The 12,268-nt window shown below is 48.5% G+C and overlaps 1 protein-coding gene across 10 annotated transcripts in view; it reads left to right on the forward strand.

Moving 5' to 3' along the window:
• The window catches only part of MARK2 (microtubule affinity regulating kinase 2), a 110,595-nt gene that overhangs the window by 63,980 nt on the left and 34,347 nt on the right, over positions 1 to 12,268 (forward strand). The window contains exon 1 of one of the 10 annotated variants that reach the window (XM_075005907.1): positions 6,877 to 7,089. The exons of the other annotated variants lie outside the window; for them this stretch is intronic. Within the exon in view, the coding sequence (XP_074862008.1) occupies positions 7,051 to 7,089 (39 nt within the window). The 5' untranslated portion in view covers positions 6,877 to 7,050. Of the gene's footprint in view, positions 1 to 6,876; positions 7,090 to 12,268 lie in introns of those variants that run through there. 10 annotated transcript variants of the gene reach the window in all.

Genomic DNA, 12,268 nt, shown 5'->3' on the forward strand with positions numbered 1-12,268 from the left:
TTGTATCTCAGATGTCCATCTGTAAAACTGGGATAATAGGTTGTCAAAGCAGTAGTACTAGGAGGTTAAACACCTCTAAGCTTGAGGTGCTCAGAGCCTTTTGAAAAGGGGGATGAGAGAGGAGTAGTGAAGATAAGTTGGCTTGGAAGGATGAGGTTTTTATTCGTAAATGTTATTTTTACCATGCACACACGAACCTTTGCAAAAATATTTCCATCCATGAACACAGAAAGTTAAAGGCAGGCAAAGTAAGAAAAATGCTGCATCTGAACTTACTAGAGTTGGATTTAAGGCTATTTACTTTATATTTTGACACCTCATGTGATATTGGCAATTTGCGTTTTAATGGCTATAAAGCTTTAACTTTTTTGAATCTCAACATCTCCTACTATTAAATACTTGTTACTCCCACATGATTTCCTGCAATTGTGAAAACGTAAATTTTTAAACATTTTAAAATGCTTAAAACATCAGTTATCTGTTAAAACTATTAAAAAAAAAAAAAAAAAAAGAGTCCTGCCAAACCAACGTATACCTTTTGTTGCCTGTCCAACAACTGGGATTGTACAGATATGCTGTGTAGATTGCTTCCACAAGCTGCAGCCTAGGTAGAACGTTTGAAGTCCTGATTTTTTGATGGCGTTATTCCAAAATAAAAAATAATAATCCCTAGCTTCCACACAGTACTTTTCATTAGTAGATCTCAAAGCACTTTACAAAAGAGAAGGAAATCATCATCCTTAGTCTACAGAGGGGAAGACTGAGGTGCAATAGGGGACTGTCCCAAAGTCATCCAGAAGACTAGTGGCAGAGATAGGAATTGAACCCAGGTCTCCTAAGTCACAGGCCAGTGTCCTGCTTGGTAAGATATACTGCCTTCCTGGTATCAACCTCTTGTGAGGTTGGACTGAAGTCACTTGTGGACTGTTATTTCCGTGTCATGCCTTTTCTTGGAGGCCCCAAAAGCACCAGTCAAACAATCAGCAGGCTGTGCCAAGAAATCTGCCTCAATGCAAATCTCTTGTCTGCAGACCAAATGACGCAGCCCTGCTTTGCTTTGTGGCTGCACCTTCTTCATAGCATGCGGGGGTTTTCTTGAAACCAGACTGATGTGTCTTTGCTTGGGAGGTTGTGCTCAACATCCTAGCCAGGGCTGGGATAGGGTTGCGAGCAGCTGTTCTCTGTCTGAGCAGATGCCTTGGCTGTTCCTTTGGCTTAAGAGTGCAGGGACAGTCCGGCTGGCTGCTTTGGCTCTTAAATCCCACCCTAATCGGCGCTGCCGCCTGTTTGACTGAAAGCGTGTGCAAGGGATTGAGTTTTTCTGCTCCAAGTGACAGGCAGAAGAGTTTAGAGAAGGGACAGAAAGAAGATAAAAGGTGGTTGCTGAGCAAATGACGCTAAGCGCCTTTCAGTGGCTGCAAATCCATGGTTACTATCATTAAAGCCCAAGTAGCACGGTACTAATTTTATTGGCCACGTTTACAAGTCTAATAGAGCACTGATTGAGCATATTTATGGCAGAAGCATGGCTGTGCCGCCATTCCTTAGGGGGCATTGTTTACTCAGCATTCTGGAGCCCACGTGTGGGGACAGAACACATGGCCTTACATGTTGGGGAAGCTTGCTCTTAGTTAATCGTCTCTGGCAAGTTACAGGAAAGCCTGATGGGCTGAGGGAGAGGGTATGCAAGAGATTGTGATGCATGTGTGGTAGTCTTGCTACACTGTTAACGAAGCCGTGCTGAGGAGCAGTTTAACACCTTATGCTATTTCACTATAGTCTGGGGAATGCCTCCTGCCCAGCTGAGGAAGTGTAGAATTAAATAGGTCTGTACATATTGGAGCGGAAACCTGACAGCAAAGAGCCAGACTCCAAGAAGAGAACCTTGCTGGGGGGCGGATTCTGTGCATGAACCCTGCCCCTCTCCCTGGCTCCACAGGTTCAAATTACAACCCTCTCTCCTTCTTAGAGAAGTGTTCCAGCATGAGGCTTCTGACCAGATCTCCTAACTGATCTTAATGGGACACTAGATCCCCTGGGCCACCACGTTAGTGGGGCTCATTGCAATGCCCTTCCTCCCGGCCCCACCCCAGCTACACAACATGAGCTGGTTGTGGCAAACTGCAGACGTGGCTGTTCTTGACTGGAAGGGGCTATAGAGAAGAGTGCGATAGGCCTTTGCAAGGAGTTTTGCTCAGTAAGGGGATGGGAGCCCACCATCTGTCCTCAGTGCAAGATGTCCACAATAAAACAGGACAATAGAGGCTGCTCATTGTTAACCCCAGTAGTGCCCTTGGCTTGGAGTCCTCTGTCTGTCTAGTCTCCATACAGTTGGCAAAGCTTCTGCGAGGGCTCAAACAGACTTGTTATCTCAAGCCACTGCTGATTTAGTGGTGACCTGGGAGGAACAGGAGATGGCTGTGGTAGGGGACAGAAGAGAAGCTTTCTCTCCACTTGCAGTCACCATCCTCCCTCTTTTAGACAAGGAAACTAATTTGTCTTGTTAAGTGCAACAGCCTTTTTCTCACGTGGGTCAAGCGAGTGGAAAGCACCATTCAAAGGCACTTGGCTGGAGGCTGCTGGTGAGCTTTGTGGTTTTATTCCCATCGCCCCTTGCTTCCTGACACCACCTGCAGAGCAAAATGACGGTCAGAGATGAATTACCTACTTTACTTCAAGGAACCGGGGAAGCTGATTGCTTGCAGAAATTTCAGGCCTGGCATTCAGAGTGTGAATGGAATATAGAGAAAAGCAGAAGTAGAGGGAAGGAGCGGTGCCTGTATTTCCCAAACCCCACATAGGAGGAATGGCCTTGTCAGCCAGTATCCATTTCTCCATGGACTCCTACACCAATGGGTAAGGGGAGGAGGTCTTCTTACAGGCAGTCCTTCCCACACCCCCCAGCCCTGCTGCTGTTAGCGTGATAGCTCACTATAAGTATCCCTAGCTCAGGTGCACTGCAGACAGTTGTGATGCAAGGGAGCACTTCCTGCAGCTGCAAGCACTTAGGTCAGCTTTGACCTGCCAGGAATGCATCACATTTGTCGTCAGCCTCACTGTTGTGTACATGTACTCCCCCCCACAGCATGGGGGGCAGAGCCTCAGTGGCTGACTGTAAAGCTGGTGCTCCTGCAGTGTGAAGCTACCCCGATATAACAGAAGGGTAGGTGAGGTGGGAGGTAGGCAGGGGAGGCCCCAGCTTCAAACCTCAAACTCCAGCGCATTAGCCAGGTATGGAGAAATAACAGAAAGACGAAGAGCCTTGTCTGAAGTCTCACAGACCATTGAGAAAAGAACCCAAGAGTCCTGGTGATGAATAGAACTGCTCGGTCCCTGCGCTTGGGTTGGATCCCACGAGCAGAGAATGAGAACCTTGATTCCTAGTCTCCCTTCTAAGCCACTAAACCCCACTGCTCTTACACAGCTGGGGTTAGAGCCCAGGAGCCCTGCGTCCCAGCTGCGCTACTAGATCATCATTGCTTCAGTCACCTCCCCGCGGCCAAACAGGGCTCTTTTGCCTAGGCTGCTCGCCGCACCAGGACAGTGAGGTTCTGCATACTGGCTTCCTATTAGCGTAAGTGCTGGGTATGGATGTGGGATGGCACAGAGCCCTTACTCTCCTGCTATTCACCAGCTCTCTGTTGAAAGCATCTTTGGTGAAGCAGACAGGCAACTGAAGGAACATAAAACATACTTGAAGATGCAAGTAATTCTGACAGTGCCTCTGGCTCCACAGCTCCTGCCATCAGTGTCAATACCCTCTCACATTAGCACTGTGTATAGCTGCTGCATCTGCTATCTGTCACGTTCAAAGGTTAACCCCTTGGCAGCTTGAATCCGCTCTTCTATCAAGGCCTCTCATGCGGAAATGCAAGGACCTGCGAGGACACTGCTGGAGGAGTGAAGTTGGCAGGAGGTGTGAGAGACTGGTTTCAAAAAGGCTTGAGAGTCACCTTCGTGGAGCAGGAGCTGGTGCAAGCACAGGGATTTGGTGCATGTTAGGGGAGAGAAAGAAACTTTGTTTCCTATTGTCTGTGAAATTGCCTATTGTCTGTGAAAAAGCCTTTGACTTTTTTCAGTGTTTAATAGCAAAAAGAATGGGCATTCAAACGTTGTGTTCTAATTTCCCTGTGCTGGGACTAGCTTCATTGATCCCTGGTATCTTTGCCTCCTGGCTACTCTCCAACGAAAGGGATGAGATTTAGCAGCACTCTGTAGTGTTGTTACTATCTAACCTCTGATCTGTGCATTCAGTGCTGGTGATTGTTGTTCTCTCACACACCCCAACCCCAAATCTGACTGTATTAGGAGGTTTTGTACAGCACCTGCTATGTAGGGCCCCTGTCCACGACTGGGCCTCCTAGGGTCTCCTGCCATCTTGCTACTAATAGAAACCTGTTTTCTCATCAATAAGTTTTCAGAGGACACACTTCTATTTGTACGCATCTGAGCTGTGGACAGGTGCATATTCCAGACCACAACAAACACGATTGCAGTTATAACTCTTGAGGTTGGGGTGACTCCTAATTGCACCAGGGTGAATGAGCAGAGGCTTACCTTGTAGCTATATTATTCTGTTGGCTAAATCACTTAGCCGTGAAGTGAATTAAGGTGAAGTGTGGCAGGCTAGGAGTTTATTTTCCCTGATTGTTTCAAGCCTTTAATGAGGAGAATATTGTTTAACTGAAAGTGTTAAGACTGTCGATGGCAGTGGTTTGTATTGTAGCAACCCAAGTCATGAACCAGAATCGCTTTTATGGTAGGCGCTGGACAGAAAGAACAAGACTGTTCCTTGCCTCCGGTAAGGCTTGTGATAATAGTAAGGCAGGAACCTGGCTGGCAGCTAGGGATATGAAAAGTTAATTGGTAAGCATCACCCTTAACTATTGATGCTTACTGGTTCTGGTTAACCACTGGGGGCTGCTCCAGCCTGTGGTGGAGGGACTGCTCAAGCCTGGCTGCGGTGGGAGTATGCCCCACCTCTACTCACTCCCCCTTTAATCAGTTAACCAGCTAAACATCACGTTTAACCAATTAACCAGAATTCTACATACCTACTCCAAAATCTTCTGGCTGAAATCACTTGACCACATGTCCTACCACAGCTGGGACTTGAACTCAGGACCCCTGAGTCCTAGGCTTTCTCCTGGCCTAATCCCCTAGGCCCTACTGAGCTCACGGAACGGAAGAAAGAACCCAGGAGTTCACGCTCCCAGCCCCTTGCTCTTACTGCTCTCTCATGTCCCTTACCACATGCTTCCCCACAAGCTAAAGAATTACCATTTTTCTTGCTGAATTTTGAGTCCCCTTCTTGCAGCATCAAGCTGTTAATGGGATAGGGCTGCTCTGCCAAGAGCCTGGAGGCAGTTGGTTGTGAACTCACAGCCTTAACTGGGTAATGCTGTAACATAGCTCTTGACTTATTGTAAAAGGAAATGGGGAAGGTGTTCTCCTGCCCCCTCAGATGCTGTGACAGCCCCAGTGCATATGTAGACTTAGCCCTCTTGCCTCTGTGTTCCCTGGCTGGGGTTTGGCAGCTGCCCAAAGATTTCTCAAAAAGGGTGTGTGCACACGGATATGACAGGCTAGGAGCCACCCACTCGAGGAGTGGGGGTAGCACGTCACTGTGTTCCACCCTAATCTCCCCCGACCCAACGCTTTCTCTCGTTTGGCAGCATTTGATTCCCTTTTGAACTCAGTAGGGATAGCTGCCCCGATCTGTTCATCTTGCTTCGGGGCTTGCAAGCCACTTGGTGCAGGTAGAGTTAACTTCAGACTCTTTTCAGGGTGAGCACTTCCTCCTCACACACTGACTGAAGAGCCCTGCCCTTTACAACAAGGGTGGGGCAGGCAGCTTCCTGTGGGGGAAGAGTCGTGAGCTGCCATACCGCCCTCTTTCCCCCAGCCTAAGGATAGCTCTCCTCCCACCTTATTCAGCTGGAAGCAGTGCTAGTGCAGGGGTCAGCAACCTGCGGCTCGGAGCTGGATGTAGCTCTTTAAAGACGTCTTTGTAGCTCTCGATGCTAAATTGCGAAATGAAAAAAAAAAACAACCTCCTCATTATTTTCAATAAAGGGTGAACATCTAAAAGCCCCAAAAGGAGCAAATCATGTAAATAGCAAACAGTATGTGATCTTGAAATGTTGGAAAACTCCCCAGAGAGAGCGAGAGAAGGTTCGGGCGTGAAAGGCAGGAACACAGTGATACACACACGCATAAAGTGTGAGGAACCAGAATAGGTAAGTGTTTGAATGTCCTGTAGTAAAGATGTCACGTTACAAATCATTATGTGTGCACTTTTCCTAAAAATAGGGGTTATAGAAAGTGAGCTTTGACCTTCTTTATTAAGGACTGTCTCTCATTCACAAGCACAGCGGCTCTTGAATTACTGAGTTTTTTACCGAATTGGAAAAAATGGCTCCTGTTGCTCTTTTTGTTGCTGACCCCTGTGCTAGTGGGTTGTGGTAGAAGTTTGCCTTCCTCCCTAGATGGATCCTGGGACTGAGATACAAACAGCAGCCTGAAGCTCTCAGTAATCCCCAATGCATCTGCTATCTGTCAGGCTGTTTAGGGAAGTTGCAGGGGTAGTCTGAAACTGATGAATTGCAAAACAGGCTGGGCTCTGGGTTAGCAATCCGGGAGATTGCGAAAGGTGTGGCTAGCTCAGGTATCGAAGGCGGAGTCCCGTTGCCGGTTGGTGGGGGAAGTGGCTTGCCTGGGTTGTTCCTGTACTTTGATCCTTCTGAAGAGTTTCACTTTGGCTGCTGCCGTTTGTTCGTACACTCCTGCACCACTTCAGAAGAGGGATTGTGGAGGCTAACAGGGAGATATGAGACAGCTTTGTTCCACACGCTCGGAATAAGTTGGAGTTAGTTCCCCTTTCTTCCTGGCTGGCTGAAGTGATGTAAATGAGGAGGGAGAGACTTTTCCATTTGGGGTCCGGAATGGAAAGCTAATGAAAGCCAGCATCTGCCCTTCCAGACTCTACAGACCAGGCGCTCAGGCCAGCGTTGCTGATTGCGTGAAGGCAGGGCAAGAAGACAACTTTTGATGAGCAGAGGGAGCACGTACACAAGGCCTATGGCTGGAGTAAGTGTTGGGGGCATGTTGGATCCTGAGACGAATGGGAGAGATGTGATCAGAGCTGAGTCTTGGGTTTGGGGGAGGCAGAGGAGCTGGATTTGTTGCAAGCATTAGAGCTCACCTGTCGGATTCGGAGAGGAAGCCTGCTGAAGGATCAGCTCTCCCTGGAGCCTGTGCAGTATGTCTGTACATTGCCTTCCTCTAATGCAGGCCGTACATGCGATACCCACCCCCGCGTGTGCTGCTTCAGTCGGGTCTGAGCTTGTTCAGCGGCCCCTGACTGCCTCCCTCCCCGGCCAAGTCAGCACTTAATTAAGTGAGCTCTCCTCCCAGGAGCATTGGGAGCTGCACTTCCTCTGCAGTCACAGGTGATGGCTCACTGAAGTGCTGTGCCAGGCATCAGGACTTCAGCCTCTGGCTTTCAGGAAATGATCCCAGGCGGGGAGTTTATATGGGAGGGTTTTCCCTGGGCCTCTTGGCATCAAGGAGCACTGAGACTTAACAAACAAGCTCTTCCTTAACATCCTAGCAAGCACTTGTAGATAATCCCAAGCTCCAATGGCACCAACATCTGAGTTCATGGCCTAGGTTGCCTTGGTGGCCTTCCCCATGCTCTGTTCCTGCAGCCAGAATAACAGCATGGTTTTCCCTGTTCTGTGTCCAGAGTTCCACACTGCCCCACCTTCAGGCAGATGCTTGCCCAGGGCATGCTGCTCTGCTAATAAAAGCCGTGCAGAAATCATGGAACTCAGGAGTATCATTTGCATATTGTTACCCAGCATGCATTTCCAGTCAGCAGTGACTTCCTGGCAGCTAATGTCAGACTCTGAACGCATAGTGCTACTGAAGATGTTGATTTTAAAATGTACACCTCTCACTGAGACTGATGGCAAACTCCTCTTGCTGTGACATGGAGAGCAAGCACCTCTGACTAGATAGCGCTAAGAACCTGAGGTAGGGCAAGGAAATGATAAGGATGTGAGGATAAGGGGTGTTCACTTTCCTTGCTCCCGGGCAGTCACAGTCTAGAGGAGAAACAGCCTAGGAATCTCATGGCAGTCTAATACTTGAAAATTTCCCAGGAGGAAAGCACTATAGAACGGCAAAGGGGTCCTTTAAGTGGCCTCTGCCTGAGCGAGGGAGAGGTGGTGGTGGAAGTGCAGCCACAGGAAAACAGGTGTCCTTGTGCACGTTGAAGTACATGTTGTTGAAAAAAGGTGGAAACAGACTCTCCTAGACCTGACTCCCTGCCTTTCTTGTGCGAACCACTAGACCCGCTCTTCTCCCAGGGTTGAAAACAGAACCAAGGTATCCTGTCTGTATCCAGCTAGGTGCTCGTCTTGCCATATCTGAGGTTACTACTGTGGGCAAGCTCTTGGCTCTCTGGAGCTCATTGCTTCCCTCCAGTGCATGCTGGGGGCAGAGGCTTACATGTCCTCTTGCTTTGTGGATGTGCTGTCACGTCAGGTGACTTGCTTTAGAAGCCTTCATCCCATATGGGCAGTGGCATCAGAATCTCAACCCTGATAATGAGCCTCTTTGCAGTGTGTCTGCCACTGGTTCAGCTGCCAGGCTTCCCTCCTTCCCAACACCCTCTTGTGCTTTCCCTGCTGCGTGCTGCAGACATGCCATGTGTCTTCCTAAGAAGGGAGCTGTTGCTGTGGAAACCGGCTCCCTGCACCTGTTCCAAAAGGGGCCTGCCCTGTTGGGCTTCTATGAGATGGAAGCTGGTCTGCTGTTTGCTGGCTGTCACTATGACATCTTTGATCCTGTATAATTCAGTTAGTTCAGCTCCAGTAGCACCAGGCGCTCAGTCATATACCACTGTGCTAGGCACAGTACAGACATGGAACAAAAGGATCACTTTTGCCCCAGCGAGCTTCCAATCTAAGCAGAATACAAAGGATGACAAGGAGATACCGTGAGACCAATGGGGGACTATGAAGGAATAACAACAGTGTGTTTTTAGCCAGCTAGTGATCGGTAACAATTAATGATCACGGTGTATAGTCAATGGTGCTATGGAATCCAATTCCCCTCTGCCCTGCAAAGACACTTTGTTGATGCTCCCCCAAATACTAAGCTTTAATCAGAGGTTTTGTGAAGAATTCTTTACAAGCACATGGGCTATTGAGCAAATGGGCTGTTGTGGTTATCAGATCTTGCTTCTCTTTCTGGGAGGTGTCCAATGAAGGAAGTGCTATTAGCTATTACAGAGGGACTGGGCTCGCATCAAATGAGGATCAAGCCCAGTGATGGAGAGGCTATGTTGGTAATGGTGCAACCTTTCAGATAAGGCCTAAAACTGAGGCACCAAACACAGCCATCCGCAATCTGCATTGTAAGAAGTTTGGGTGATAATCGCGGTGTCTTAACCAAGCCCCTGTTTGGGTTGTTTTAATCTGCCTCTCTAGCTAACGTCTAATTGTAACTCAGCCTGTTAACGTAAGGGGGATAAAAAGCTGGTTAGATCATCAGGCTCAATAGGTTGTGATCAGTGGCTCAATCTCTGATTGGTGGTCTGGTATCAAGCAGAATCCCCCACGGGTTGGTCCTGGGTCCAGTTTTTTTCCGCATCTTCATTAATGGCCTGGATGAGGGGATGGAGTGCACCCTCAGCATGTTCACAGATGACACTGAGATAGGAGGAGAGGTAGATATGCCAGAGGGTAGGGATAGGGCCCAGAGTGACCGAGACAAATTGGAGGATTGGGCCAAGAGAAATCTGATGTGGTTTAACAAGGACAAATGCGTAAGAATCTCAAACACTTCTACAGGTTGGGGACCGACTGGCAGACCATCAGTTCTTCAGAAAAGGACCTGGGCATTACAGTGAGTGAGAAGCTGGATGTGAGTCAACAATGTGCCCTTGTAGCCAAGAAGGCTAACAGCATACCAGGGTGCGTTAGTAGGAGCATTGCCATCAGAGCTAGGAAAGTGATTATTCCCCTTTATTTGATGCTGGTGAGGCCACATCTGGAATAATATGTCCAATTCTGCACCCCCCCCAATATAAAAAGGATGTGGATGCATTGGAGAGAGTCCAGTGGAGGGCGACAAAAATTATAAGAGGGCTGGAGCACAAGACTTTTAAGAGAGACTGAGGGATTTAGGCTTATTTAGTCTACAGAAGAGAAGAGGGAGGGGGGATTTGCTAGCAGCCTTCAACTACCTAAAGGGGGATTACAAAGAAGATGGAGAGAGGCTGTTTTCAGTGGTGACAGATGACAGAAGGAGGAGCAGTGGTCTCAAGTGGCAGTGGGATAGATCTAGGTTGGATATTAGGAAAAACTCTTTCACCAGGAGGGTGGTAAAGCACTGGAATGGGTTACTTAGAGAGGAGCTGGAAGCCTTTAAAATCCCATCTTCCTGACTGGGATGATTTAGTTGGGATTGGTCCTGCTTTGAGCAGGGAGTTGGACATGATGACCTCCCGAGGTCTCTTCCAACCCTATGAGTCTACGATAATGATGAAAACATGCTGCAGGATCTCAGCTGCTCCTTGGGATGTGGCATTTCAAGCGTTCTGTCCCCAACCAGTGCCAGGGCTGAGTGTGAGAACTTTCCTGAGAGCATTCTCTGTCTGGATGAGGCCATCGATCTCTCACAGGAGGCTGCTACAGGCAACCAGACTGGCTAATGGAATCAACATAAAATCCTAGGAAGATGAAAGGGATCTCAAAGAGATGGGCAATTCCTCTGAGATCTTTAAAAGTAATAATCCCTAGCTCTTCTGTAGTGCTTTTCATCAGTAGATCTCAAAGCACTTTACAAAAGAGATCAAGGTCATTACTGACAGATGGGAAAACTAAGGAACAGGGAGGGTGAGTGGTTCTCCCCAGGCTTACGGAGCAGACCAGCAACAGAGGCAAGAGTAGACCTTCTGAGTCCCAGTCCAATTCTCTTTTCATTTGGCCAAACTGCCTCACGCAGCTTCCTCTTCCTGGAGCCAAGCAGTGAAACCATTGATCATTTAAGCCATGCTCAGCAGCTGGTCTGCTGGATGATTCCTCTGAGGTGACTGATTGCCCCACAGAAAATGAATCAGGTCCTTGATTCTTGTGGGATGTGATTCCATGTTCCACGTGCCCAGGAGGACTGGCTCACTGCTGACTTCTCTGCAGAGAGAATAAAATGGGTGCTTTTAGAATCGGAGCAGAGGGGCTAGGACTTCCTCCCCATTACGAAGAAATCAAATAGACCAGCATTCATTTCACTCTAAAACATAAGCTTGCTGAAATGGGAGATTTTCCACCACCACTGATTTAATTAGATGTGTCTGGAGTTGAACCAGCAACAGGAGTGGAGAACTCCAGCTTGGTTTGTTTCTTAGAGTGAAGCACAGGGTCAGCTGGAAGGTGAGATGGAGACTCAGGGAAAGGGGAACTGCTGTGAGAGCCTGTTTGAAGAAGTAAATGGTGCTGACCTCCTGCAGAGAGACGTGGGGGGTCAGCAGAGTCATTGCCAGAATGTTAAGCTGTTCTTGGCAAACAGCTTCCAAGCAAGCTCCCAGAAGAGCAGCTTAGACTGAGACTGTTTGCAGACAGGGGCTGATCTGGGGATCAGTAACAGCCCCTGAGCAACTCCAAACACAGCTTGGCTCCTTACCCAGGCAACAGTTACTCCAGGCATGATTTAGCCGGGCTTTGGGATCAGGTCCGACAGGAGGCTTGTGAGGCACAGACGTTCTGGCAGAGAGAACGTGAATTCATCTACTGCCCAGAAGTGGGAACTCATAGCCTGGAGTTTGGGGTGTTTTCTGTCATCTTGCTACTAGCACAGAAACTTCCTCATGTGCCAGAGGGGAAGGGTTAGACCATTATCCTAACCGGGGGAATCTTGCCATGGTTGCAGTACAGCTGTCAAGGATGCAGCAGCCAGGAGAATCTTGCTTATCACAGCCCCCAGTTTAAACCCAGAGAGCTGTTTTGGTCTTGAACAGGTAATGTCGATAAATCAGACCCCGTGCTCAGCCCTGGATCATTTTTGCAGCACCTCGTGTTAAATGGGTCTCTCCTTCCGCTTAGCTTCCCAAGTTAACGGCTGTGATGAGCACAGGGTGGCTGAGCGAATACCCTTGCAGAGCAGAGGGTAGGCAAGCAGCGATTTCTGAACCTCTGTTTTTCCTAAAATGCCTGCCTGGTGGAGTAGTTAGAACAAGCTGCCGCTGCAGGGTCCCTTCTGG

Source organism: Carettochelys insculpta, chromosome 11 (assembly GCF_033958435.1).
Source record: "Carettochelys insculpta isolate YL-2023 chromosome 11, ASM3395843v1, whole genome shotgun sequence".
NCBI classification, from domain to species: domain Eukaryota; kingdom Metazoa; phylum Chordata; order Testudines; family Carettochelyidae; genus Carettochelys; species Carettochelys insculpta.